Source organism: Saccopteryx bilineata, chromosome 5, assembly GCF_036850765.1.
Source record: "Saccopteryx bilineata isolate mSacBil1 chromosome 5, mSacBil1_pri_phased_curated, whole genome shotgun sequence".
Taxonomy (NCBI): Eukaryota; Metazoa; Chordata; class Mammalia; order Chiroptera; family Emballonuridae; genus Saccopteryx; species Saccopteryx bilineata.
Window position 1 is genome coordinate 240079357 of NC_089494.1, and position 25123 is coordinate 240104479.

At 41.7% G+C, this 25123-nt stretch overlaps 1 protein-coding gene across 3 annotated transcripts in view; it reads right to left on the bottom strand.

The window, feature by feature from the left end:
• The window catches only part of DTHD1 (death domain containing 1), a 58238-nt gene continuing 33115 nt past the window's right edge, over positions 1 to 25123 (bottom strand). For all 3 annotated transcript variants that reach the window (XM_066232440.1, XM_066232442.1, XM_066232439.1), the window contains 3 exons: positions 22962 to 23206; positions 5936 to 5993; positions 1 to 1480 (listed from right to left, as the gene is read on the bottom strand). In XM_066232440.1, the coding sequence (XP_066088537.1) occupies positions 1173 to 1480; positions 5936 to 5993; positions 22962 to 23206 (611 nt within the window). In that variant the 3' untranslated portion in view covers positions 1 to 1172. The remainder of the gene's footprint in view (positions 1481 to 5935; positions 5994 to 22961; positions 23207 to 25123) is intronic.

Genomic DNA, 25123 nt, shown 5'->3' on the forward strand with positions numbered 1-25123 from the left:
TATCACCAACAAGATATCTAAGTAAGTCCCTGCTTAGTTTATAGAAGGAAATCTTGACTTTAAATTTCCAGACCATATAAATGTTTAATTTTTCATGTAATTTCACTAATTTCTAATTATTCGGTAATTGAAACTAACCACTACTGTTGCTTAAAGGCCAAGGCCCTGATGGATTTGCATTAATAAATTGGTAAAACTAATGTAATGTCCCATTCATTTCATGCTGTTTCAGGGAGCAAAAGGGCCTTAGGCTTTGCAAAGTCTCAGAGCTCATACATTAGACATTAACAGGGATTATCAATGATGGAGGGGCTTTGATAATTACTATTTTTTTTCTGTTAGTTTTGTGGAGTTTTTCACTTTTTTTTTTTAACCAAGAGCATATATATATAGGGCTTATGTAATAAGGTTTCTCTCAGACTGATTGAAAAGCAGTTTTCTTCCTCAGTAGGTGAAAGGGCCCTGATTCTTCCACTAATCCTGCCTTTTTTCTGCACTTGCCTCGTCCCCCTCATAATAAAATAGAAGGGTTTCCCTAGCCCGGGCTACCTCTTATTAGAAGTTTGTGGCTGTAAATGGCTGAAGTGTTACTCTATTTTTAACTTACTTGGAGTTTGTTTTCTGACAGTGATTTACTTTCATCCATATCAGTTCTCTGCAGCTCACCTTATTCCGCCTTGTCACCTGTGGGCTCCACTATATGCACATAATGAGAACTAGTTGCCTGGAATCCTGGAGAGCTATTTTACTTTTATGTAGATAGATAAGGGTGTGTTGTTATCGACATTGCTGTTGTAGATAACAATAAAAAGAGGGAGTCTGGATATCACATCTTCTCTTGACACTTAGAAAGCTACCTCAGCTATTAGAGTGTGAACAGAGCACACTCTATTACAAATGCTGTAAGTTTGTTGCCTGGGCCCAAGACAGTCCCGCTTGCAGAATATGCATCCTTGAACCACAAAGGAGCCCTGCAACCTAGGAACGCCTTTTATTGTCTGATTCGCGCTTCCCCTCTTGTCTCAATAGCACGTCTATCACACAGTTGCACTCCCAACCACAACACTCCGAAGTCGCTGGGAAAACGTTGACAGAAACAATCTTACAACCAAGCACGATCCCAAAGGAAGAGCCCCACCCCCCACCTCAGGCTTTTTATTTACTCTGCTGCGTCAAGCCACGGCTGGGGGGTCTGCAGACACTTGATTTTCCCACTTGACCTTGAGCTCTTCGGAAAGGTCATTCCTGCCGATCTTGCGGAGATGACGAGCCAGAAGGCGCAGTTTATCGGTGGAATTGGGGAGTGATTTCTTCCAGAAGCTCAGAAGCTCGTGGACCTGCTGTGGGAGGTCACCTGGGTTCTTCAGCTGGATGAGCTGAAGGGCGCTGCGGCGCAGGGGCAGCGAGGCCGAGAGGCTCCCGGCGCTGTCCTGGGTCAGCTCCGCCGCCAGCCAGGAGAGCAGCTCCTCCCACCGCGCTCCTGGGGGCACGGACACGGCTCAGGGCGCCTTCCCTCTCCTAACCCTCCGCACCTGTGCCCAGGAAACCCGCGTGCTCTCTGGCCTGTCCCCTGAGCAGCAGAAAGATTTGGGGCCACCCAGGTGGACGGTTGAGAGCCTTGGAAGTTCTGGAGTCTTATCCTGAGGGGACACCTAATTGCAGAGGGTCGGCAATGCTTCTCAAATGTTAACCTCCCTGAGAGCCCCAAGGGCTTGCGGAATGGTTTCTAGGCTCTGCCCTAGACAGGCTACTCAGTCGGGATTAGGGTGGGTGCAAAACGTGGCAATTGAACACACTCTCAACCCTATTTCGAGTAGTACTTATGGTCAAGGATATCTGTAGGTTCAAAAAATACTTCCCTTTAATTAGTACTGATCTGATGCATAAATTATAGAAGCAGCTGGACAACTCTCACACACCCCCAACTGCAGATGCACACAAACTCGCCCAGGTCCAGTCCCCAAAGAGCAGTTCTCTGGACTGTCCTTCGCACCGTTTCCCCTGGTTTCTGAACTACTTTTTAGAACCACAAACATCTCCTCTGAATACATTCTATATGTTCAACATACCTCTTCCCTTACCGTGTGACTCCTAGCACCTGGGCTCAGGATTCATTATTCTGTTATTTTCTCCACTGTGTCACTCGGGCCTGTCACCCTCAGTGAAACCCCCAGCCCTCCCGTCTGTCGGTCCGTCCACACACCAGCACCAGCCGGCATCGCAGCCCCTTCTGCCCGCTCTCCTGCTCTGCCCCACCCCGTTCTCCGCCGTCTGGTGTGAACAAAGGCTGTCTGCCACCTCGTACTCAGTATTCCTCCACCTGCCTACTCACACACATCGCACCTGGTTTTGCAGTGTGAATGAATCATTCTACTCCTCTGTGAAGGCTACTCAGGAAATAGGGCGAACACACCTATACTCTCCATTGTCACTCCGCTCCCATCGTGAGGTGTATTGATTCTGATGTCCATGCTACAAGGATAGGCCCTCCTCTCCCTGTCCATGTCCTCTGTTCAGCCACTGTGCTGATCATCAGGACCATCGCTGACCATGTAGTTCCTTAATCTTGTCAACATCAATGACCTGGGTGTGACTCCATCGTAGAAACTAACTCTCATGGCCAAGTCTCACATTTCATCATCAACCAGTCACTCCACCTCCAAGGCCTCAGCTTCTCTCTCCCTGCCCTCCGGTGCCTCCCAAGCTCCCGCAGCCTCTGTGCCATTGCTCCTGCTTTATATTCTGCTTGCCCATCACTAATATCGTCATTCCTTTGATGCCCCCAGTTGTTCAGTCATCCCCGCTGGGATTCGCACGCTGCTCCTAGGGACCAACTCTGTACATCAGAGAAGGTCTGGCATCTTCCTTAAACTCTGTTGTCCTCTTTATCTTCCATTGTTCCCAATTTGTCAATCCCCAATCTCATTCTCAGACTGCATTTAATTACCATTAAGCTGCCCAGGGTTACAAACCTGTGCTGAATGGGAACCACAACTCGATGCTTCTCAGAACATTTGAGCCCTTAGCAGCTTGCCAATCCATTAGAAATCTTTTTCTTGAACTCACTGTGAACTTTTCCAGATCAGTGACCCCAGTCTCTTCTACCATCCGTCAGCCCCAAACTCAAGCTCACTGTGTCCCTCAGCCATTGTGTTTCTCCTGCTTCACCCAAAGCCCTCTGACCTGAGTCCTCATAACCTCGTTTCCATTTCAAAATCATTTTCTTACAAAATCTCACCCTCTTGTTTGCCAGATCCCATCCCCCACAGTGTTTTCCATCCAGTGATTTCCTTCCACACCTGCTCCCGCAGCTCCTCCCACCACCGGGTCTGGCGTGCTCCTCACGCCCCAGCTCCTCTCTCTCCCTGCTACTCTGTCAAACTACTGAACTCTTGCTTCCCTCCCTTTCCCAGAAAATCTTTCTTTTTTTTTTCCTGGAGCTGAAGGACAAGGAGCTTTATTTTATTATCTTTCTTTTTTTTTTTTTACTTTCAATGTTATTTTGTATCATGTACTTTACAAAGCCTCCTCCCCCCAGGCCCTGGCTGGTTGGCTCAGTGGTAGAGCATTGGCCTGGCATGTGAATGTCCTGGGTTCGATTCCCGGTCAGGGCACACAGGAGAAGCGCCCATCTGCTTCTCCACTCCTCCCCCTCTCGCTTCTCTCTCTCTCTCTCTCTTTCTCTCTCTCTCTCGCTCTGCATCCATGGCTTGATTGGAGTGGGTTTGCCCAGGTGCTGAGTATGGCTCCATGGCCTCTGCCTCAAGCACTAAGAAGTGCTCAATTGCTGAGCAATGGATCAATGACCCCTAGTGGGCTTGTCAGGTAGATTCCAGTCAGGGGGCATGTGGGAGTCTGTCTCTGCCTCCCCTCATCTCACTGAATTAAAAATAAAACAACAAAACCACCCTCCCCTTGATATTTCCAGTACCCACCTCACCATGCATAGTTACTACAATATTATTGATTGACGAATGTAAACTTGATGCCTCGAGTTCACTACCAACTCATTTCTTAAATCCTTGCTTTAAGGATTCTCTTTTTAAAACTCTGTTGACTTTCCAATCTTCACCAAGCCTTCCCTATTATTACTTACAACAGCTGATTCTCAGTGTGCACCTGCTCTGATTTCACAAGGCGTTTCACTCCTCCCCGTGGGGGCCACGGCCAGCCCAGGCTCTCCTCTTCCCTCTCCAGCCACGTGAGTCTCTCTGCTCTGCCTGGGCTCTTCCCCATGATACGGCTGTCCGACTGCTCCCTAGCGCATGCCTCTTCTATTTCTTTCCTCTCCCCTCAATAAATTCATCAGCTCTAACTGCCTTAACCAACTCCTCTTTGTGAAATAGCCCAGATTTACTCTATCTTCATCTGTGGTTTTGTTTTCCTAAATCCTGGCATAGTATTTGCCTCCTAATTATCCTTACTAGGAAATACCACAGCCAACTCAAACTCTATATTTCTCAAATTGAAATCGACTCCGCCCTTTCCCTCTCACCTCCTAATCCTTTACTCTATCAACAATTTTAGTTAATGTGACCACTCAGTTGAGTAAGTCAAAAACATGTAATATTATTCAATTTCTCAAAGCTGATTTCCTATCCCCTGTATCCAAGTCTTACTGGTTCTAACTTTAAATGTGTCTCAGATATTTCCCCCATTTTCTGTCTTACTGCCTCAATTTTAATCATGACCAACCTCTCTTTTCTGGAGAGTCTCAGGGGCCAGGGTTCTGGTCCATATCCCTGTCATCAGTTTTGACTAACTTTAGTCTCCCACACAACTAATAAAGGTACATTTTCAGTCTAATCTGTGTTTGCTCCTTGCTGATAAATCTCTTATAAACTATGGTCTAAGCTTCCTCACTTAGCATTTAAAATTTAAAGCTCTTTATAGTTTAATCCTGCTCTAAGCTCAGTTGCCATCATCCTTCCCGCAGTGGCTCAGATGGCATAGGTTTTGCAAGACCACATAGTGTAACGACCTTTCCTGTGCTCTCTGGGGGCTGTGACAGTGGTAGTGAGAAGGCTCGTATTTGAATATCAAGGTCGTCAAAAGCGAACAAACTGGCTTGGCTTTCATCTATTGCTGCTGTTTTGGGTTTTTTTTTATTGGGGGGGCATTGCTTTGATGTTTTTTATTTTGATTTTTCTGTTTCACCTGTTCTCTCTTTGAAAAGAGTTGTATTGCTTCTCAGAGGATATATAACACTAAGGTTTATTTCCATCCTGTTTTCTTCTAATGTAATTCAGGAAAGCCTGCACATTTTCTGTAGAAACCCATAACAGGAACCCCTGAAAGGAATGCTTTGCCCTCAGTGCTGGGTCTGACATGGTAGCAGAACACACTCATGCATGTCTTTTGAAGACCAATTAATTGTCCAATAAGTTATCGCAGTAATACCTATTAACATCACAAAATGAATTGCTTCAAAGGCTTAAATAGAATAGAAGTGTCAAATTCTACCCTGAAATTTGTATCATTGTTATATGATTGATTTATGCATAATCACAACCAAATATCACAGGTTTCCTTTGTGATTTTGTGCCAGTATATCTCCATTTAAAATCTAGTACCCTCAGATATAGATTTGAAATGATCATAGTTTAAGACTCACAATTAATAGTCAACATTTCAGAATAAACTTCAGTGGCCTATTTACTAGTTATCAGCAGCCTAAGCAATTACTAGTTATCGTAGTAAAATAATACTTACTAGGGTTCATATTTCTTGTAGATTTTAATAAAGTTTTCATTATGTCTATATTTGAGTATGTTTTTACTTAAACATGCATGACTTCCAAAGGCAAACATTTATTAGGCTGGTAAACTGAATGATTGTTTAATTGCAAAGTTTTCTATTCTTTTTTTAATAAAATAATTCATATAAATTATAAAACATAAGAGAAAAAAAGCACCCCTGTAATGAGAACACTTACCTAGAGGATCTGTGGAAATTCTTTTGGTACTCTGTGGCCGGTTGATTAACTTTTCATGCTATGGGTGGGGGGGGGGGAGACACAGAATAAGTAAAAAAAATCATTAATTTGTGAACACTACCAATAAAAATCCATCTCAACCCCACCCCTATTTGAAGAAGTAATGAATTGCATACCTTGCAAAATGAGATTGTGTATTTGTGCATTCATGTTCAGTAGGTGCTTTCCTGAGATATGGTGAAATACATGAACCCAAATCTTTCAGAAAATTAAAACTTAAGAATACACATTTAAATATATTGTAGCAGTCACATTATCTGTGAGTGAACATTGTTCCAAATACAATGGAACAATGAAACTATTAAAACCAGCAAACATAGAGCAAGCTACCTCTATGCTACAAACCTAGTATTTTGGAAATGCCCTCATGGGGCAACACCTATTTCCACATAACGCACAGGGCCTGGGACTTGATGGGCCTTAAAACAATAGTTTTAGTTTTAGTGAATAAATGAGCAAATAAATGAGCACACGTGATGCTGTAAACAATCAAGTCTTTGAGCAAATATAATTCTAAAACTAATATTTTATATCAAGAAGTACTCGAATATAGAATTGTTACTTTTCTTCACTGTCTGCAGATCAGTTTGTTCTTCATTTAATCTGGGACCACCGGAAACAGCACAGGAGCTAAAGTAAGAACATCTGGGTTTGGAGACCTGTTCTGTGCTCTAGACAACTTACCTTCTCCATTTCGGCTCTGAAATGTGATTTATACAGATTTTTAAAAAACACATATCACAAAAGGCTGTACACAAATGTTTGTAGCAGCCTTCCTTGTAACAGCCAAAAATCCTGAAAACAACTGGAATGTTCTGCTTTAGGTGAATGAAGTATGGGACAGCCACACTACGGGCTCTATTCACTAATAAAAAGGACAAGTCATAGATAATGCACCCATTTGCATGGGCCTGGGAATTATGCTGAGGGAAAAACTCCAGTTTCAAAAAAGTCACCAGTTCCATGATTCCATTTACATCACATTCTAAATGAGAGAATTATAAAGATGTAGAACAGATGAATGATGGCCACGTGTTAGGGATGGCAGGGGATGACCACAGGAGCACACAGGGAGATCTCTGTGGGGACAGAACAGCTCTGTATCTTGGGTGCAGTGGTTACCCCAATTTCACATGTGATAACATGACACAGACATATACATACACATTGTATCAATGACGACTTCTGCTTTGGGTGTCATACTGTAGTTATATAAGGGGTAACCACTGAGGAAAACTGGGTGAGGACTATACAGGACTTGTCCATACTATATTTTTTACAACTTCCTGTGAATCTATAATTATTTCAAAATATATTGTTTTTTTTAAAATAGCTGACTTTACAGTGATGATACAAGAAGGATGTAAATTTTCTCTGCTAATGCATAGGACACGGTCTAAATCATCATGAGCACTCAACACAAGTTGATTAAATCTGAATACCATTTTGTAGGTATTTTTGTCATAGACATTACATAAAACAGGTATATAAAATTTTCATCAAGAAGTTTTAATGGGAGGCAATTAAGAAATAACATAAGAATGACTGAAGTTCAAATACACTAACACTGTCGCCCTGCAAAATAAATGCATAGAATTTTCAAGACATCAACTATGTGCTTGAAACTCTTTTTAAAAAATGAGAAAAATACCAATTTAAATAGTGCAGCAAATTCTATCATTCCCATCAAAGGGCATATGGAGTAGACATGGTCGAAGTCAAGAGATACACATTGCAGGTTTTCTTTCCTTTGTATAAATAATTCCCTCTCTCAGTCATTTCTTTTTTATCTTCAGAGATATCTCATAGCATCTTGATGCATTCAGAGCGATTCTGGTATATATTTAAGTATATGTGTTTTTTCACAAGCATGAAAATTCAAGCCAAGTCCTTCATCTGGCACGCAGCCATAGAAGCAGTGGATTGTGGCAGAGCCAGAAAGCCCTGATCTAGATTTCCGGGCACTGTGCTTGTCTCACATGAAGCGTCTTCATCGGGAATTTTCAATGACTTTTCCCTTTCCCTTCTTTCCTTTTGGATTGCTGGATTTTTACTTGTGCAGTATTTTTGCCTTGCACGCTACTTTTAAATCTCACTGGCGCTCATTCAGGGAAGGTTTCAAGCCAGAGCAGAAAGCTTCTGCTTGTCCAATGCAGCGCTCCTCCCATAGAGTCCCAGTGTCTGCCTGTAGTTCCCTGGCTGACCTCCTTGGTGGGACGGGCTCTAATCATTCCCTACTTTTCCTGTCGCAATCCAAAGGTCCTAATCTGTTGTATCTTTTCAGGTTCCACTATTTACTGAAGGAAGGTTGATTATGTCTCTGATATAAACTGCTTTTATCTTGATGAGTCTCACAATTTTACACATATCTTAAAGTGCTAAGAGGAAATAATGCCATAAAATTATATCTTTGAATCCGATAGCAATATCCTATTTTAAACTGTAACTCGAGTGCTCACTAATTTCAAGGGCACCCACAATGATACTATTGTCATTTAGCAGCTATAGAAATAATAAGTGGTAGAACATTCCTCTTTAATTTCTACTTGCCTACCTGTTCTTTGGTGTCTACTGCAGAACCACTCTTTGTGTAGCAAGGTGCTAAGGACTTTATAACACTTGGAGCTCCATCAATGCCACACTGAATTACACCTAAGTGTCAGTGCAATGCGATCAATAACAAAAAGTGTCATGCTGATGTGATTATTTTGTATCATTTACCCTAAAGCACTTATGCATAAAGAGAACTTCACAAGTAATTATTATAATATTGTATTATATTGTAGCCTTAACCTCCACATTCTTCTCACCTCCACCCACTTATTGTAGATTTTTCTGATAAAATAGGTCACTTCTTTTGTAGTTAGATGATATACAAATAAAAGCAGCATGAATAATAATAGATCAAGGCAGTATATATAATCAGTATATTTCTGTGAATCTTTAACCTGGATTTTACCATAAGCCTTTTAGATACCATGACTAACTACCGGTTTTCACTGCTTACTATATTCTGTATTTTCCACTGATTTTGTATAGAGGCCTCTTTAACTAAGTAATGGTTGCCATTTGCTTAACTTGAATTTCTTTATTGCATCATAATAGTAAACATTTATATTCTCAGTCTTTATAATGTTCAAATTCTATAAAATCCCATTGTAAAGAAGTTAGCATAATGACCAAAGAAATAATCTGGTCCAAAGATTAATGTGAGCATAAAACATTTGGGCTGCAGATAGGATCCAATATAATTACGAATAAAAGAAAGTCTTCGGTCAGTATAGAGTGAGGACAAACTAGTGTGAACTTGGCTAAACTTCTGGTTTCGAGTAAGGCATGTAAAGGAGCTGGAAGTTGCCACTCTGCCCCAAAAGAAGTAAAAGGCTGAACAAACTAAAAAAAAATCTACAACTCTCATTATATCTGTAAGAGAAGGTCACAGGGCAAACCTCCGCCCCAAACTGAAGAAGACTGACAGGCAAATCCAGAGAACTTTCTTCAACTTTCCAGAGCAGAATCCCACAGCACTGACCACCCCAGAAACCAGGGTAAGGAAACCTGAATTGTAATTGACAAATTGCTGGAGGCTCGGTGCTCATACAAGTCTGAGAGTTAAAAACTCCAGGGAACCCAGTCCAGGATGATCCCACACTTTTGTGAATTTCACCTCTAGGAGCTCAACCAGGTTCTTAAGAGTATCTGAAAAGCCCTGGCCGGTTGCTCAGTGGTAGAGTGTCCGCCTGGCATGCAGAGGTCCCGGGTTCGATTCCCGGCCAGGGCACACAGGAGAGGCGCCCATCTGCTTCTCCACCCCTCCCCCTCTCCTTCCTCTCTGTCTCTCTCTTCCCCTCCCGCAGCCAAGGCTCCATTGGAGCAAAGTTGGCCCGGGCGCTGGGGATGGCTCCTTGGCCTCTGCCCCAGGCGCTAGAGTGGCTCTGGTCGCGACAGAGCAACCCCCCAGAGGGGGCAGAGATCGCCCCCTGGTGGGCAGAGCGTCGCCCCCTGGTGGGCGTGCCGGGTGGATCCCAGTCGGGTGCATGCGGGAGTCTGTCTGACTGTCTCTCTCCGTTTCCAGTTTCAGAAAAATACAAAAAAAAAAAAAAAAAAGAGTATCTGAAAAAATATCCCCTTGGGCCTCTTGCAGGAAAAAGGCAAATGGAACCATTTTAAAATATACCAGAGCATTCTGTTCTTCTTGACAAGGTCTGCCTTCAGAAGAAGAGATTTGAGCAAAGCCTCACCTACTGGGGGTTTATCAGCACCTAACTAACCTGTGGTAAGGGAAATATTCAACTTCAGATTGAATTTAGATTGGCAGACACCCTGAAGGGACAGAGGGTATGAGAAGTAATACGACACAGAGTTGAGTGGCAGACATAAAGTAAGCAAGGATCTGACCTGCTCAAGAAAGGAAAGGAGATAGAACAGCATGCAAGAGGAATGACCTTGAAGTCTGGGTCCGAGTACATACAGGCTTTGTCTTGTGAAGTCATGCACACTGAGGCAAGCCAGCTGGACATTCTTACTAAACTCTCTGACCGGTGAAGCAGAGGTGATGTTTCCTACCTCTGAAGTATGACAGGAGGGTAGACTGAGATAATGTCTGTAAAGGATGTAACCTACTCAGAGTTCAACAAATGGTAGCAGAGACTCACAAATGTAGCCTGTAGGCATTTTTTAGGACCTTGTTTATTTTTCTTTTTAAAAACAAATTAATGATAAAAAGAAAAAAAGAAGTTGGTGAATATAGAACATGCCCAAATGGCAGATACTATTAAATAATATTAGCTAATTCAGTTCTTATCTCTTTTTTTTTTTTTTTCTTTTTTTTTTTTTCATTTTTTCATTTTTCTGAAGCTGGAAACGGGGAGAGACAGTCAGACAGACGCCCGCATGTGCCCGACCGGGATCCACCCGGCACGCCCACCAGGGGCGACGCTCTGCCCACCAGGGGGCGATGCTCTGCCCATCCTGGGTGTCGCCATGTTGCGACCAGAGCCACTCTAGGCCTGAGGCAGAGGCCACAGAGCCATCCCCAGCGCCCGGGCCATCTCTGCTCCAATGGAGCCTTGGCTGCGGGAGGGGAAGAGAGAGACAGAGAGGAAAGCACGGCGGAGGGGTGGAGAAGCAAATGGGCGCTTCTCCTGTGTGCCCTGGCCGGGAATCGAACCCGGGTCCTCCGAACGCTAGGCTGACGCTCTACCGCTGAGCCAACTGGCCAGGGCCAGTTCTTATCTCTTAAAGAAACATTTACAAGTAAAGGGATATAGCAGCTGTGCTTTAAAATACTCAAACAAATGCAGGGGTATTAGATAAAATAAGATTGCAGAAAATGATGGGTGAGCGGGTCTGTGTAGGTTCATTGTAGACTTTCTCTATTTTAGTATGCCTTTGAAAATTTCTACACAAATGCACCACAAAAAAAAAAAGAACAGAAAAACGAAACTTCCAAATAAATCAATGAAAAGGCAGCGGCATTAGCTATCAATATCCTGTTGTTTCTGTCAGGGGTTTATTCTAATTGCACACTCAGTGTACAACCTCCTGAAGGCTTGCACAGAAACCCGTGGCCAAGTGCTTCCACCTAGATCTGAAGACCAGCATGAACCCACAGAGAAGTAAGATTACTGTGGAAAAAGAAATAGGAACTACGTTGAAAGCCAGAAGAGCTGATCCAATGTGGTCTCACTCGGAGATAACTCTAGAAATTTAGGGGGTTTTTTAAACATGTAATCAGGCTGCTCCTAATTCCTAACAGAATGCAGATCTCTATCTTTGTCAAGGGGAAATTACCTTTAATACTTCTTGACCTCTGGAAAAGTTAGTCACAAAAGGAGAAAGTTTAGGTCCCTGGTAAGCAGATAGAATAAGTCAGGAGCCCCCCAGGTGACTCAAGGTCTGGGTCAGACAGAAGGACGGGAACAATGGCAGATACTGCATGAGTAAGAACCTGGACACTTCGGGAAATTTATCCAGAACATACATGGGTCAGTAAAGAAGTCATTAAAAGCAGTCTGAAACAGATAAACCACTTCAAACATGCATGGAATTTAGTAAGCACTGTCAAAGTGTTGACTATTGTTAATATGCTTAAAATTTTGCTCATTGTTCCAAGCAGTGCTGGCAAAGGCCCGTGCCTTTGCTCCATAAATGCAGCCATGCGCGGGGAGATGCTATTGATTTTAAACGCAGCTCAACAAATCAAAGATGCTTAGCACTGTTAGAACTTGCACAAACTTCCACCTCCTCTCTGTATTGTTCTCCTTTTAAATTGAAATCCCAACGAGTTTTAGTTGATCCTGAAGACTTGTCAAGGTGCCTATTGAACTTGGAACATAATTCTTTCTAGAATATTCTAATGCTTTAAAATATATCCTCAACTTTTGTTTTATTTCCACACTTTTGGATTACAGACAGAAACAGCTTTACAGACAGAAAGGGTGGTACGAATGCTGCTGGAAGAAGCCTGGGTAGCCACCCCTGCCCGGTCTTGCTACTGTGCGTGCAATGCCCACGTATCACTGCTTTGGAGGCGTAAAGAGCTCCTGCCCAGGGTAGCTGCCAGCATGGGAAGGGCATAGGGACACCTCTCATTAGTACTGACTCCACCTCCAACTGCTCAACAACTCCCCAGCACACACTTATTTATGAATTAAATCAACATTACTGAATGCATAGGAGCGATGCTTGACTTGAACAAGCTATGCTCGCAGCACCGAGGGACCATCACAAAAGGCAACAGCAGGGCTAATAATGTTAGGAGTCCCACCACTGGAGTCAGACCACCTTGGTTCACACAGTAGCTTGACCTTTCTCTACCTGTTTGTCCCTGAACAAATCTCTCTGTGCCTCAGTTTCTTCAGCCACCTGCCTCTGTGGCCAATGAGTTAATATGTGTAAGTGCTTTATCAAGTCACTAGCAAGGATAACTTAATAAATGTTACTTATTACTACCATTAAAATTATTATAGAAATAAAAATTATAACAGGCCATACAGGCATACAAACTCAAAGTGTTTGGTTTTAGTTTCAGAGCCGTACCCAATGCTGCCTGGTTAATGTAAAGGCTTCTTCCAAAAAGGTGACAGGAGCACTAAGGCTGAGGTCCGTGCTGTCACAAGGCCACCTGTAAAAACAGTCTCTGAGGAGAGTAAGAGCATAATGTGCACAAGAAGTGAGCCCTCAAGAGGTCAGGTGCCAAATAAGTTAGGTAAGTAGCATGTAACAGGGTTTGGGGGGTAAAATATAGGAGTTAGGAGGGGCCTTATAACAGGGTAAATGGCTTGGACTTTGATCAATGCATATAAAGTGCCAACTGAGTTTTAGAAGAGTGATAAATCATATTTATTTGTTTTTGAGATAAACCACCCCATCAGTTTTGAGACCTAGAGCAGAAAAGGGGGCTGGTGAAGAGAAAATGGTGATTATCTATGTACTGGGTAGGGCAATATTTGGAGGAATAAAGATGAAATGCAGGCCCTGGCCGGTTGGCTCAGCAGTAGAGCATCGGCTGGCATGTGGAAATCCCAGGTTCGATTCCCAGCCAAGGCACACAGGAGAAGCACCCATCTGCTTCTCCACCCTTCCCCCTCTCCTTCCTCTCTGTCTCTCTCTTCCCCTCCTGCAGCCAAGGCTCCATTGGAGCAAAGTTGGTCTGGGTGCTGAGGATGGCTCCATGGCCTCTGCCTCAGGCGTTAGACTGGCTCCAGTTGAAATGGAGCAACACCCCAAATGGGCAGAGCATCGCCCCCTGGTGGGCATGCCGGGTGGATCCCGGTCAGGCACAAGTGGGAGTCTGTCTGACTGCCTCCCTGCTTTTAACTTCGGAAAAATACAAAAAAAAAAATGAAATGCAAGTTTAAACACGATTCCAAAGTAAATTTGATAAAACATTATGCTATATCCAGGGGGCCACCCTAGGAAGCCCCCTCTCACAGCTTTCTCTATCTCCCAATGTCTTCCTACTCTCTGACCCCCACACGCATTCACACTATCACCAAGTCTAGTTGGTCCCAAAGTTAAATCTCTCTCCAGCTCTGTTCCCTGCTTAGCCTCCTTACTGCCATGGTCTCAGATCGGTCCATCACCATCCTTTCCATGACGCCTTCACTCACCCTTATTATACTACTATGCTCACCTCTTTCTAACTTACCCTGATAGCCTGCCACAGTGATATTGCTAACAAAATTTGATCCTGTAACCTGCCTGGTCCAAATTTACCAATGGCTTGCTATTACTTATAGAATAAAAGAAAAGCCTACTTATACATGAACTAAATGTCCACTTCCCTATCCTCAGGTACAGCCATACACATACCAAGAATACCAGTGGCTGAGAGATGTTTTTGTTTACTCATGTGCTGAGGATCTCTGATTTGAATCTCTGCCTTGCACATGATCTCTATATCATGAAATGCCACATCCTTTTGACATATTTGGACAGAAAGCCCCACCTGTAACAATTTCACAGAGATATTTGGTAGATATAAACAAAGCGGTCAAAGCCCTCCATAATCTTTCCCCAATTCATTTCCAATCTAATATTTCCGAATCTTTCAGTTAAGCCACACAGGTCTATTCATTGTCATTTCTTTTTCTTTTTTTTTCTTCTTCTTCTTTTTTTTTTTTTTTTTTTTTTTTTTTTTACAGAGACAGAGAGTCAGAGAGAGGGATAGATAGGGACAGACAGACAGGAATGAAGAGAGATGAGAAGCATCAATCATTAGTTTTTCGTTGCGACACCTTAGTTGTTCGTTGATTTCTTTCTCATATGTACCTTGACCGTGGGACTACAGCAGACTGAGTAACCCCTTGCTCGAGCCAGCGACCTTAGATCCAAGCTGGTGAGCTTTACTCAAACCAGATGAACCCGCGCTCAAGCTGGCGACCTCGGGGTCTCACACCTGGGTCCTCCTCATCCCAGTCTGATGCTCTATTCACTGCGCCACCACCTGGTCAGGCCATTGTCATTTCTTGAAACCTCTGTGCCTTGCTAACTCAAAGTTCCAACTCATACCATCACTTTGTGTGGAACCCACTGCCTTTTTCTCTCTTCCCCTTCAGAAACTAGATAGTCTCTACATCTGTGCTGTTCTGTGACATGGCCACAGGCTGCCTCAGCCCTCAGGAATCACCCTGTTCTCTGAAATGCCCTAGTACTCACCATCTTGGTCATTCATTTGCAATTAATCATCAGTTCCTGGTTTGCTGTATTGTTATATTATCTCTTACATTGTTTTATAACTTTTAAAGTGTTTATACTTTATTTCTCAAACTGGATTGTAATTTCCTTGAAAGCTAGGACTTAGACATGTATTACTCATTATTTAGGCTCTATATAATATCTCATATAATAGGTACTTAATTAGTATTTGTTAATTGACATGTTGACTGATAAATCTACAAAAAAAAAGAGAGAAAACAGTTGGAGTTTATGAACTAGAAAATTGTTTGAATTGATGAACATCATCGTTTACTTTTAAATGTTACAATTTTAAGAGAAGAAATACAAATATCAATTACCTTTTCTCAGTTTCTCATACAGGCAAGAATACAGGTGCTTTTTCTGTTAAAGAATTATTGAAAGCCGCATGACAGCAGAGTGCACAATTTCTGGTTTTGTTATACTGCCCACTGAGCAGAGAAAACCTCCCCCTTCATGGACAGAGTGCAAGAGGCAGAAGGAGGAGGAGGCTGACAAGAGGAGCAGGACGAGGGTGAAGGGAGGAGAAGAGGGGTGAAGGGCGGGAGAGAAGAGTCAGGGGAATTGATGAGGGGGCAAGAGAAGAAGAGGAGAGAAGAAAAAGGAAAAGGAAAGAGAAGATAAAAAGGAAGGAAGGGGAAGAAGAGAAAGATTCTCTTCTGATTAAAATTAGTGGGCACAACACTTTCCAAATTAAGACTGAGGATCCCATTGCTGACTGAACCAGTTTGGCTCATATTCTGCCTTTCACATGTCATGTGCCAGATAAAGTCAATTTTTCAGTGACAAGATCAAAACTGGGTCTCTAAAGGTCATTCTGATGGCTTAGAGGAAGGTCAGACTGCAGGCCTGGAAGGCATCAAGGAAGAGCCAAGGAGAGCCAGAACTGAAACAAAAACCTTGACATGCTCTCTACTTACCAAGACTCTCCTGACTTTCCTCTATTGTTGGCAGGGGGAGGAGCATGAAACAACATACATATTATTGGAATTAACTCTAGTAGAGAAAGCATGAAACTAAGTTACAGAAAAATTTAAAGTCATAATTAAGTTCACTCTTCCCCCTCCCCACACGCACACATATGCATACATGCACACCATTTCTCTTAGGGTTTTTTTTAAAGATATATGCCTTTTCTTTCTTTCTTTCTTTCTTTCTTTCTTTCTTTCTTTCTTTCTTTCTTTCTTTCTTTCTTCCTTCCTTCCTTCCTTCCTTCCTTCCTTCCTTCCTCCCTCCCTCCCTCCCTCCCTCCCTCCCTCCTTTCCTTCCTTCCTTCCTTCCTTCCTTCCTTCCTTCCTTCCTTCCTTCCTTCCTTCCTTCCTTTCTTCCTTCTGCCCTTTCTTTCTTTCTTTCTTTCTTCTTACTTTCTCTCCTTCTTTCTTTCTTCTTTCTTTCTCTCCTTCTTTCTTTTTTTATTAAGTGAGAGGCAAGGAGGCAGAGACAGACTCTTGCATGTGCCCAGATGGGGATCCACCCAGCAAGCCCCCTACAGGGCGATGTTCTGCCTATTTGGGCTACTGCTCCATTGCTTGGCAATCAAACTATTTTAGTGCCTGAGATGAAGCGATGGAGCCATCCTCAGCACCCAGGGCCAACTTTGCTTGAACCATTCAAGCCAAGTCTCGGAGGGGAAGAGGGGAAAAGAGGGAGGTGTGGAAAAGCAGATGGTCACTTCTCCTGTGTGTCCTAACTGGAAATTGAACCCAGGACTTTCAAATGCTGGGTCAACACTCTACCATTGAGCCCACCAGCCAGGCCAGTATATGCCTTTTCTAATCTGCTTTCTTAACAACCAGCAGCAGGGTAATAAATCCCACTTCTTTCTTGAACCTTAAGATAATTTTGTAAATTATTATGACTAAGAACCCTAAGTAGAATCAAAGTGTGAATATAAAATTTTCAATAGCTCAGAATCTTTTCATTTATTTAGTCAAGATTGTTCTTTGGTATTTTACATGGTTTTTAAAAATATATCATATAGAAGAAAAAAATCATCCCTAGCAAGGCAGGGAGATGGCGATGAAATGTCCCAAGTGGTGAGACGGTGGTGATTCTGATGAAATCAATGTCGCACCAGCCCCTGCCTGCTTCCTCCCTCTGACACAGCAAGTTATTTAATGTGGCGAGAAAGTACGTGTATGAGCAGTATCATTATTTACTAGAAGTCACATGTCATGAGTTCAATTTTTAAAAAAGGGAAGTGCAGGCTAAACAAAACCTGGGTCAGCAGAAGGCTCACATAAATATGTCAGTTAGGTATGCCTGGGGACTGCAGCCTCCAACAGACACCGGCAGGAACAGCCACCAGCCCCAGAGCCCTGCTCTCCCCCCAGGCAGAGCCTCCGAGCAGATGGGAAGTGTAAAAGACAGTCACAACTCAAGCACAAGTGACCAAATGGCACAGACAGTTCCTTATGTTGCATTATTTCAGAAGCACACACATGACTTCCTTCCACCTAAAAAAAATCTTTGAGAGTTCTGAAACTTGCCTTGCTTCCGCCAAAGCACACACAGACACAGCAGGAAGCCAGTTTACTCGAATGTTTGGTAAAAGGAGGAAGTTTGAAGCACAACTTAGGAAGGATTTAGAGGCAAATCATTGTTCTGTTCAGCCAGACATTTTCACATATACTGATTACGTGACCATCTTCAGAAGATCACTTTGAAATGTGAACTGTCACCAGGACCCTCTTTTTTCTTCCACACCTTGTCACCCCTCTCTGCCCCTCACACGCGCATTTGCACGATGGTCTCTTGGAGTGCTGGGCTAGAAGCTCCCGCCGAGCCCTGTCTGGGTACTTGCTGTTCGCCCCACCGCTGTGCTCTGCTGGCCACACATGCCCATGGGCTTCCTGTCACCGCTGCTTCCCAGCCCAGAAGGCACCTCCATGGTGAAGTCCCATTTGTATGTGTACTTTGCCGATTCTGTCAACACTCTGATGCTAAATTATGGTCCTTTCGACCCTTTTCACTTTCCTCTTCATACTATTGGTATTGAAGGTGCAAGCTTTCTCTATGAATTCATTCACTCACTCAACCAACATTGACTGAGCACCTAACATATGCCAGGCTCTATTTGAGGTCCTTGCGATTCGGCAATGAACCAAACATATGAAGGGCCCTGCGCTCCAGGAGTTTGTGTCCTTGTTGTGGAGGGGAGGGTTTTCTAAGTAAACCTAACCAATGAGGAAATACATGTTAAAAGGTGATGATGCTTTAGCAGAAAGAAAAAAAAATCAGAGCGAGTTAAAAAGATCGGGAGTGTGGGTAGGAGTAGACGGCGGTAAGATAATCAGGGATGGCTTTGGAGAAGAGGAAAGGGTTGAAGGGGGTCATCGTGTCAGCCATGCAGCTATCTATGGAGGGAGAACATTCCAAGCAGCGAGGAACCACTAACAAAAGACCTAAAGCAGATGCATGTTTGGCAAGTTCCAAGAAGAACAGTAAGGGAGTCCTGGTGGCTAGAGTTCAATAAGTGAAGAGTATAGGAAAGAAGGTCCTAGAGACAGTGGGGGCCAACTTCATATAGAGTGTTTCCCTGTGAGTGAAGCCAGGAGCCACTGCAGGGGTTGGAGGAAAGGCAGGAAATGACCCAGCGGTTTGGAGGCTCTCTCTGCCCTCTGAGTTGAGAACAGTCTGTAGAAAGGCAAGGGAAGAATGAGACCATACATACAGGAACACCACGTATGTCTTGCCCATGGAATACAAGCAGTGTTTGTCAAATGAATTAATATATGAATAAATAGAGTGTGGAGGCTGAAGGATAAGATACCCAGAGATCCTCATGAGCATGAAGTAATGGGTGGTATGTTTTCACATCTTTGGGAATCAGATATAGTGTATTAACATTCCATCCTATATGTATGTGTATATGAATGTGTTTGTGTTTAGATCTAAATACATACATAGGAGCATTTACGACTTCTGGGTGGAAAGCACTGTTAATTTTGAGAAATGACTGCACCTAATTTATGCGATATGTATAAATGAATGCATAATGTAGTATTCACTAATGCCAAGCTCTATATAAAAAGGCTACATTCATTTCCTCAGAAACAGCCCATTTTCATACTGCCTAGCCGAGGTTGCTGAGGTTGATTTTTTAAAAATTCTGAATCTTATGGAAGAAATCTGCTCTCCCAAAACTAAAGATCATAGTTTTGATTCTCACTTAGGTATGTTAGTTTGAAAAGAAGGGAAGGAAACATTTCTATAGCCACAGGTTCTCTCTCAACCTCAAGAAACTTACTGAACAGCCTGTGTGTGGGCACAAGAAAGAGCCACAGAGTGACTCGGGAAAGCCCCGCCCAGCTGGGAGAAGAGGCCAGGACAGGTGGTGCAGATTCACTTATGAAAGGCAGCAGATGTTTCAAACGTATTTTTTTAAACAGGCCCTTATAGTTTCAAGATTATCAATGTCAAGGATGGACAATTTTAAGGTGGTTTTTTTTTTTCCTATTGATTTGAGAAAGGAAGAGAAGAGAGAGAGAGAATCATCAATGCATCATCCCACCTGGTTGTTCCATTTAATTGTGCATTCAGTGATCACCTCTCTGATGTGCCCTGACTGGGGATCAAAGCTGCAACCTTGGTGTGCTGGGATGACACTCTATCCACTGAACTACCCAGCCAGGATTGGACAATTTTAAGGTTTGGAGAATTGTTTCATTCATCTGATCATTGACAAATATTTATCAAGCACATGTATATGTGTGGCACTGACAAACTGGCAGGATAGTGGATGTGCCTGCACAGTTGATGGCACGCATTCCCGGCCAGGGTGCTGTCACCCTCAAGGAGGGAACAATTGCTTGGGCAAGACAAAAAAAAAGCTGACACTTTTAATGTGTCAAACATATATGTGTGTGTGTGTGTGTGTATTATATGAACTATGTATATACAGTTATATACTTTGTATATATATATTTATATTTGTATTTATATTTATATACTGTTCTAATCTCTACAGAAACAACGAGGGTAGGCAAGGCTTTTCACTCATGAAGCTTGCTTTCTCAGGGAGCAAACACAAATAGAAAATAAATGAACACAAATCTAATAATTTAAACAGTTTAAATTCGTGGTAAATATGACTAGGTAAGTTTTAAAAGGGGAGTGTGTTGAAGAGTGACTTTAGATAAGGAGATGGGAACCTCAGGACAAGGAGGTGATATCTGAGGCCCGAGGGATAACTGGCCCTGTGTCTGAGAGAAGAGAGCCCCACGCACAGGAAGCAGCAGGGCAGAAGCCCTCAGATGGACAGGAAAGGGAACAGAGGGAAAATTGAGAGTGGGTGGACGCCTAGATAGCTGTACTGTTCGTCAAATAGAATTTTCAGTACTGGTGGCTTAATGGACTCCGCCAGCCTACACAGGCTGCCCAAGGACCCGAGGATTTCCCGCAAACCAGTAAGTAAAGACAGAACATCTCACTAGACTTTGAATGGTGAACACACTGTATAGTATATAGATGTATTATAATTTTGTACACCTGAATATTGTATAATGTTACTAACCAATGTTACTCCAGTAAATTTAATTTTTAAAAAACCTTTCAAAAAATAACAAAAAAGTTAATATCTCTAAGAACCCTGCACTTCTGCTCAAATGGCTATTTTCTGTTTGAATGACCAGAACCCATGTCATATCATTTGTTAAATAATTTTAATATCACCTCTACACTAAAGCGTGATAGATATGTTTTATCATTATGGCTTCAAGTGTGAACCTGGCTGTCCTAAAATCCATCCCTAAGAATCCAAGTTTGAACTGCCAAAGAGGCTACAGCACACAGTAATTGGATATGTGGGAAGCAGATATTCTGGGTTAGAATCCTAGCTCTGACATTTACTTAGCTGTGGGGAGACCACAGGCAAGCTACCTAAAATTTCTATGCCTCAATTTGCTTTAAAATGAGAACAGTGATAATGGCTCATTAGATTTTTGTGAGGATTTAGTCATACTGTATGTACAGTTCTTGGAAGACTTTTGGCACATTAGAAATTACTATAATGGTTATATGGATTGTGAATTCTTGCTAAGCTCTGCCTTCTACCTCCACTCAAATCCATACCATTTCCTCACCCTAAGAAATTTTTACCTTCCTTTCCAATGGCCAACTTTCTACTAATTTACAAGGTTCAGATAAAACGCCATAACCACCATGAAACTTCTACTGATTTTAGCTTTCTCTCCACTGAACAACTATTAGTACTGCTGTTTATTCCATCAGTTTAATCAGTTACTATCTAACAAGGTGACTTTGTATCATTATTGTGCATACTCTGCTAGATTGCAAGTCATTTAGAGCAATGCTGTCCCACAGAAATACAGTTTGAGACACATAAGAATTTATTTTATTTTAGTCACATACATTTTTTTAAAAAAACAGGTGAGATTAATTTTAATAATATTTAATCCCATAACCAAATTATTATAGTTTACTATGTAATTAATATAAATAAATTATTAATGAAATATTTTATATTTTTTTGAACTGAATCTTCAAAATCCAGTATGTATTTCACATACAGCATACCTCAATATGGACTGGCCATATTCCCAGTGTTCCACAGACACACGTGGATAGTGGCTCCCATTAAGGACAAGGCGGTGTTAGGGCTGGGATTATCTTTTATAGTTCTGTAGTTACCGTACTCTCTAGCATAGCACATACCCTACTTTTGAATAGCACATACCCCTATTCTGAATATTCTGAATATTGACTGAAGTTCAGTCAATATTTCTCACAGTAATTACTTACTTGACAATTTCTTTAAAATAGTACAAAAATCTAACCCCACAGAAAATAAATTCTTGCTACTCATAACATGTAATGAAAAAAAATAGTGAAAAATCATTTTGGCATCTTTAAAGAATAAATTTGTTTTTCTTCTAGAATGGTAAAAAAAAAATTTTCAGTTATTTTTTCATTAATAATGTAATTTAGAAATATTAAGTCATGGGTCACTAAAAGAAATAATATATACGGCAATAAAATTATGTGTTGTTTGATATGTTAGGAAAAACAATTTGATCATACTGTCCCGATAATAATTTTTTTAAGTGGGAGGAGGGGAGATAGAGAGGCAGACTCCCGCAGGCACCCCAACCAGGACCCACTCAGCAAACCCCGTCTGGGGCCGATGCTCAAACCAACTGAGCCACTGGCTGTGGGAGGGGAAGAGAGAAAGAAAGGGGAGAGGGAGACAGAGAGAAACAGATGGTCACTTCTCATCTGTGCCCTGACTGGGGATCAAGCCCAGGATGTCTGCATGCTGGGCTGACGCTCTATCCAATGAGCCAACCAGCTGGGGTCAATTATAGAATTTTAAATAAGGCTAATTAACGCTCAAAACCAGTGTGCAGGATTTGGAAATCCTTGATGAAAATATTTGATGTCATTTTCCTGCTCACCACACAATTTTTCCTCAAAGAGTTTTGCTCTAAAATATATTCAATGTTTTCATAAATGATCTAGTCACTCAGATGCAGTTACAGAAAATGGATGACATTAGTCCTATAGTCATTAACAATGTGCTGTCGGGATCAAATCAACTTGAATTGTTTCTGTTAGAAATTTGATATGGAAGTGGACCTGATATGTATTCTGCCACTCTGAAAGTGTAGCTACCCACTCCTTCATTGTCAACTCTATTGCCACCTTTCCTTTTCACTTCAACTACCATATGCCCAAAGTTTCTATTGTGGTAGAGCATTGTAAAGAATTAACAAAATATGGTAACGAGGGAAGTAAAATAACTCACCTTTGGCAATCTCAATGGTAATTTGCAAACTGGCAACTGAAAATGGTTCTCATTAAGTATGAGCGATTGATCCAACTTGTGGGCTGCCTTTCCTTTAGGTACTTTATAAACCACAATGGTGCCCTTATAATGAGAGCAGCTGTAGTTCCCGAATTCATCCACCTCCTTGAGTTGGAGTTCCAGCCTGGGTTTTTTTTGTAAGTGGAAAATAAGCTTGTAGTCTTTTCCATAATCCTTCCCGTTGCCTACAGGGAAGTAAGTAGAATGCATTTGTTACTATTAAGATATGCTACTTGGTCTTAATTTTTAAAAATCCAAATAATCATACAATTTTTAATGTAATTAAAGCTTTTTTTTGGTGTCATTGCTCCTTGTCAAAACACATCCTGACAAAGCAGCAGCAATAGGCCCTGAGACTGTGCAGATCACTCTAAGGGTTTCTCACCTATAATGACCAACTGGTCTGGCTGCTTCTATAGCTAGTAGTCTTTCCTTTTCTTTTTCTATTCCATTTCATTTTGCTATAACAGGAATCTATGGGACATGTTCAGCTCTTTTTGTGTTTAAAAATTATTTTCACTTTTCTGGAATTATTTTTCGCTTTCCCCTAACTATATCATAATATTGAACACTATCATGACCTCATAATGACATTCTAGACCTGCACTCTCCTCTGTGAGTGCCGCTAGCAACATACAGTTTTTAAATTAAAGTTAAAATTAATTAAAATTAAAATTCACTTCCTTAGTCACTTCTAACCCCGTTTCAAATGTTCACTAGCCAGATTTCTCTAGTAGCTGTGTTGTTGGGTATTGCAGACAGAAAATATATATTTCTACAGTCTCAGAAGTAGTCAGTGCTATTCTGGAATTTCTAAAGGAAATAGTTACTGGATTCATGTTACTGGAGTTTCTATTTAAACCTGGTGAATTCCCCCCAAAACAATGATGTGTCCTCCCAACTGGAAATAATGAAGCTTTGGTAAACATAACCTTTCACCCATAGGGGTTTTACCATGACAATCCGGAGATTTTACTTTGTCACAGCAATAGTAAAACAGACACAACTGTGCTCCCCAAGGCGTGTCTGCATAGCCCTTAGCAAAACTGAAAAGGGAGGTATAACGTAGCAGCTATAATATGTTTCTGACATGAAGATATAGCTCCAAGTCCAGCCTCTGCTGCTTATTCACACTGTAATATTTACCAGTTCTTCCATGCCTCTGAGCACTTTACTTACCATTCTCATCTATGAAACAGGAGAAATGTAACTTACCTTCTAGGTTTGTTCTGGGAAGAAAGCAAGATAATATGGATAAAGCCTTTGACACAAAGCCCTGCATATAATAAGTGCTCGATAAATGACAGCATGTAATAAGAAGCAGAATGTTTGTATGACAAAAAAAAAACAACAACAACCCACTTAAATTTTTTAGAGAAATGTTAATAAGAAAGTTTTCTATTTAAATTGCAACTTCCTTCAGCCCCTAGCTGCCTGAAAGATGACTGACTGCCCATTTTGCCCAGAGAAGTAGGAGTTCGGTGAGAGCTGGAAGCAACACCAATACTCCTGTCCCTACTGCGACTGCTCAAAGGTTGTTTTGATAAATTTCTGAAGTACAATGAAACCTAGAATCAGAGTCACTCTGGGTTGTGACAGGTGTAGGAATACGTCCCTTTGCGTAAGCCTGTATTTTAGAGACAACTTGGCTACTTGAACAAAACAGAGTGAGATCTACATTGGTTTAATTTATATCTAAAACTGATCTACCTCCTATTGCCAGTTAACTTTCAAAAATAAAGATCTGTGATGCAAATCTCTAAGAGTCACATGAATATGTAAAATAGGAATGAAGTTGCTGAGTATTTACTAGTAATAAGTAGTATGATCTTAGTGTTACACATAGAAAGCATGTAGATTTCTTAAAAGTTAGAATTTCACTGTTGTCAAGACATGACACCCTATTCTGAAGATTCCCTTGTCCCCCAAAAGTAATAAAAAAACAAGTATAGCATAAAGAAATTGCACTATTTACAATTTATTCATCATTTATAGGTTATTAGATATTTCTAATAGCAATACATTTCTTGTCATTCATGGGTATTAGAATATTTTTCACTGATGACCTAGAAATGCTTAGGAAAGGAAGACAAGGAGGTGAA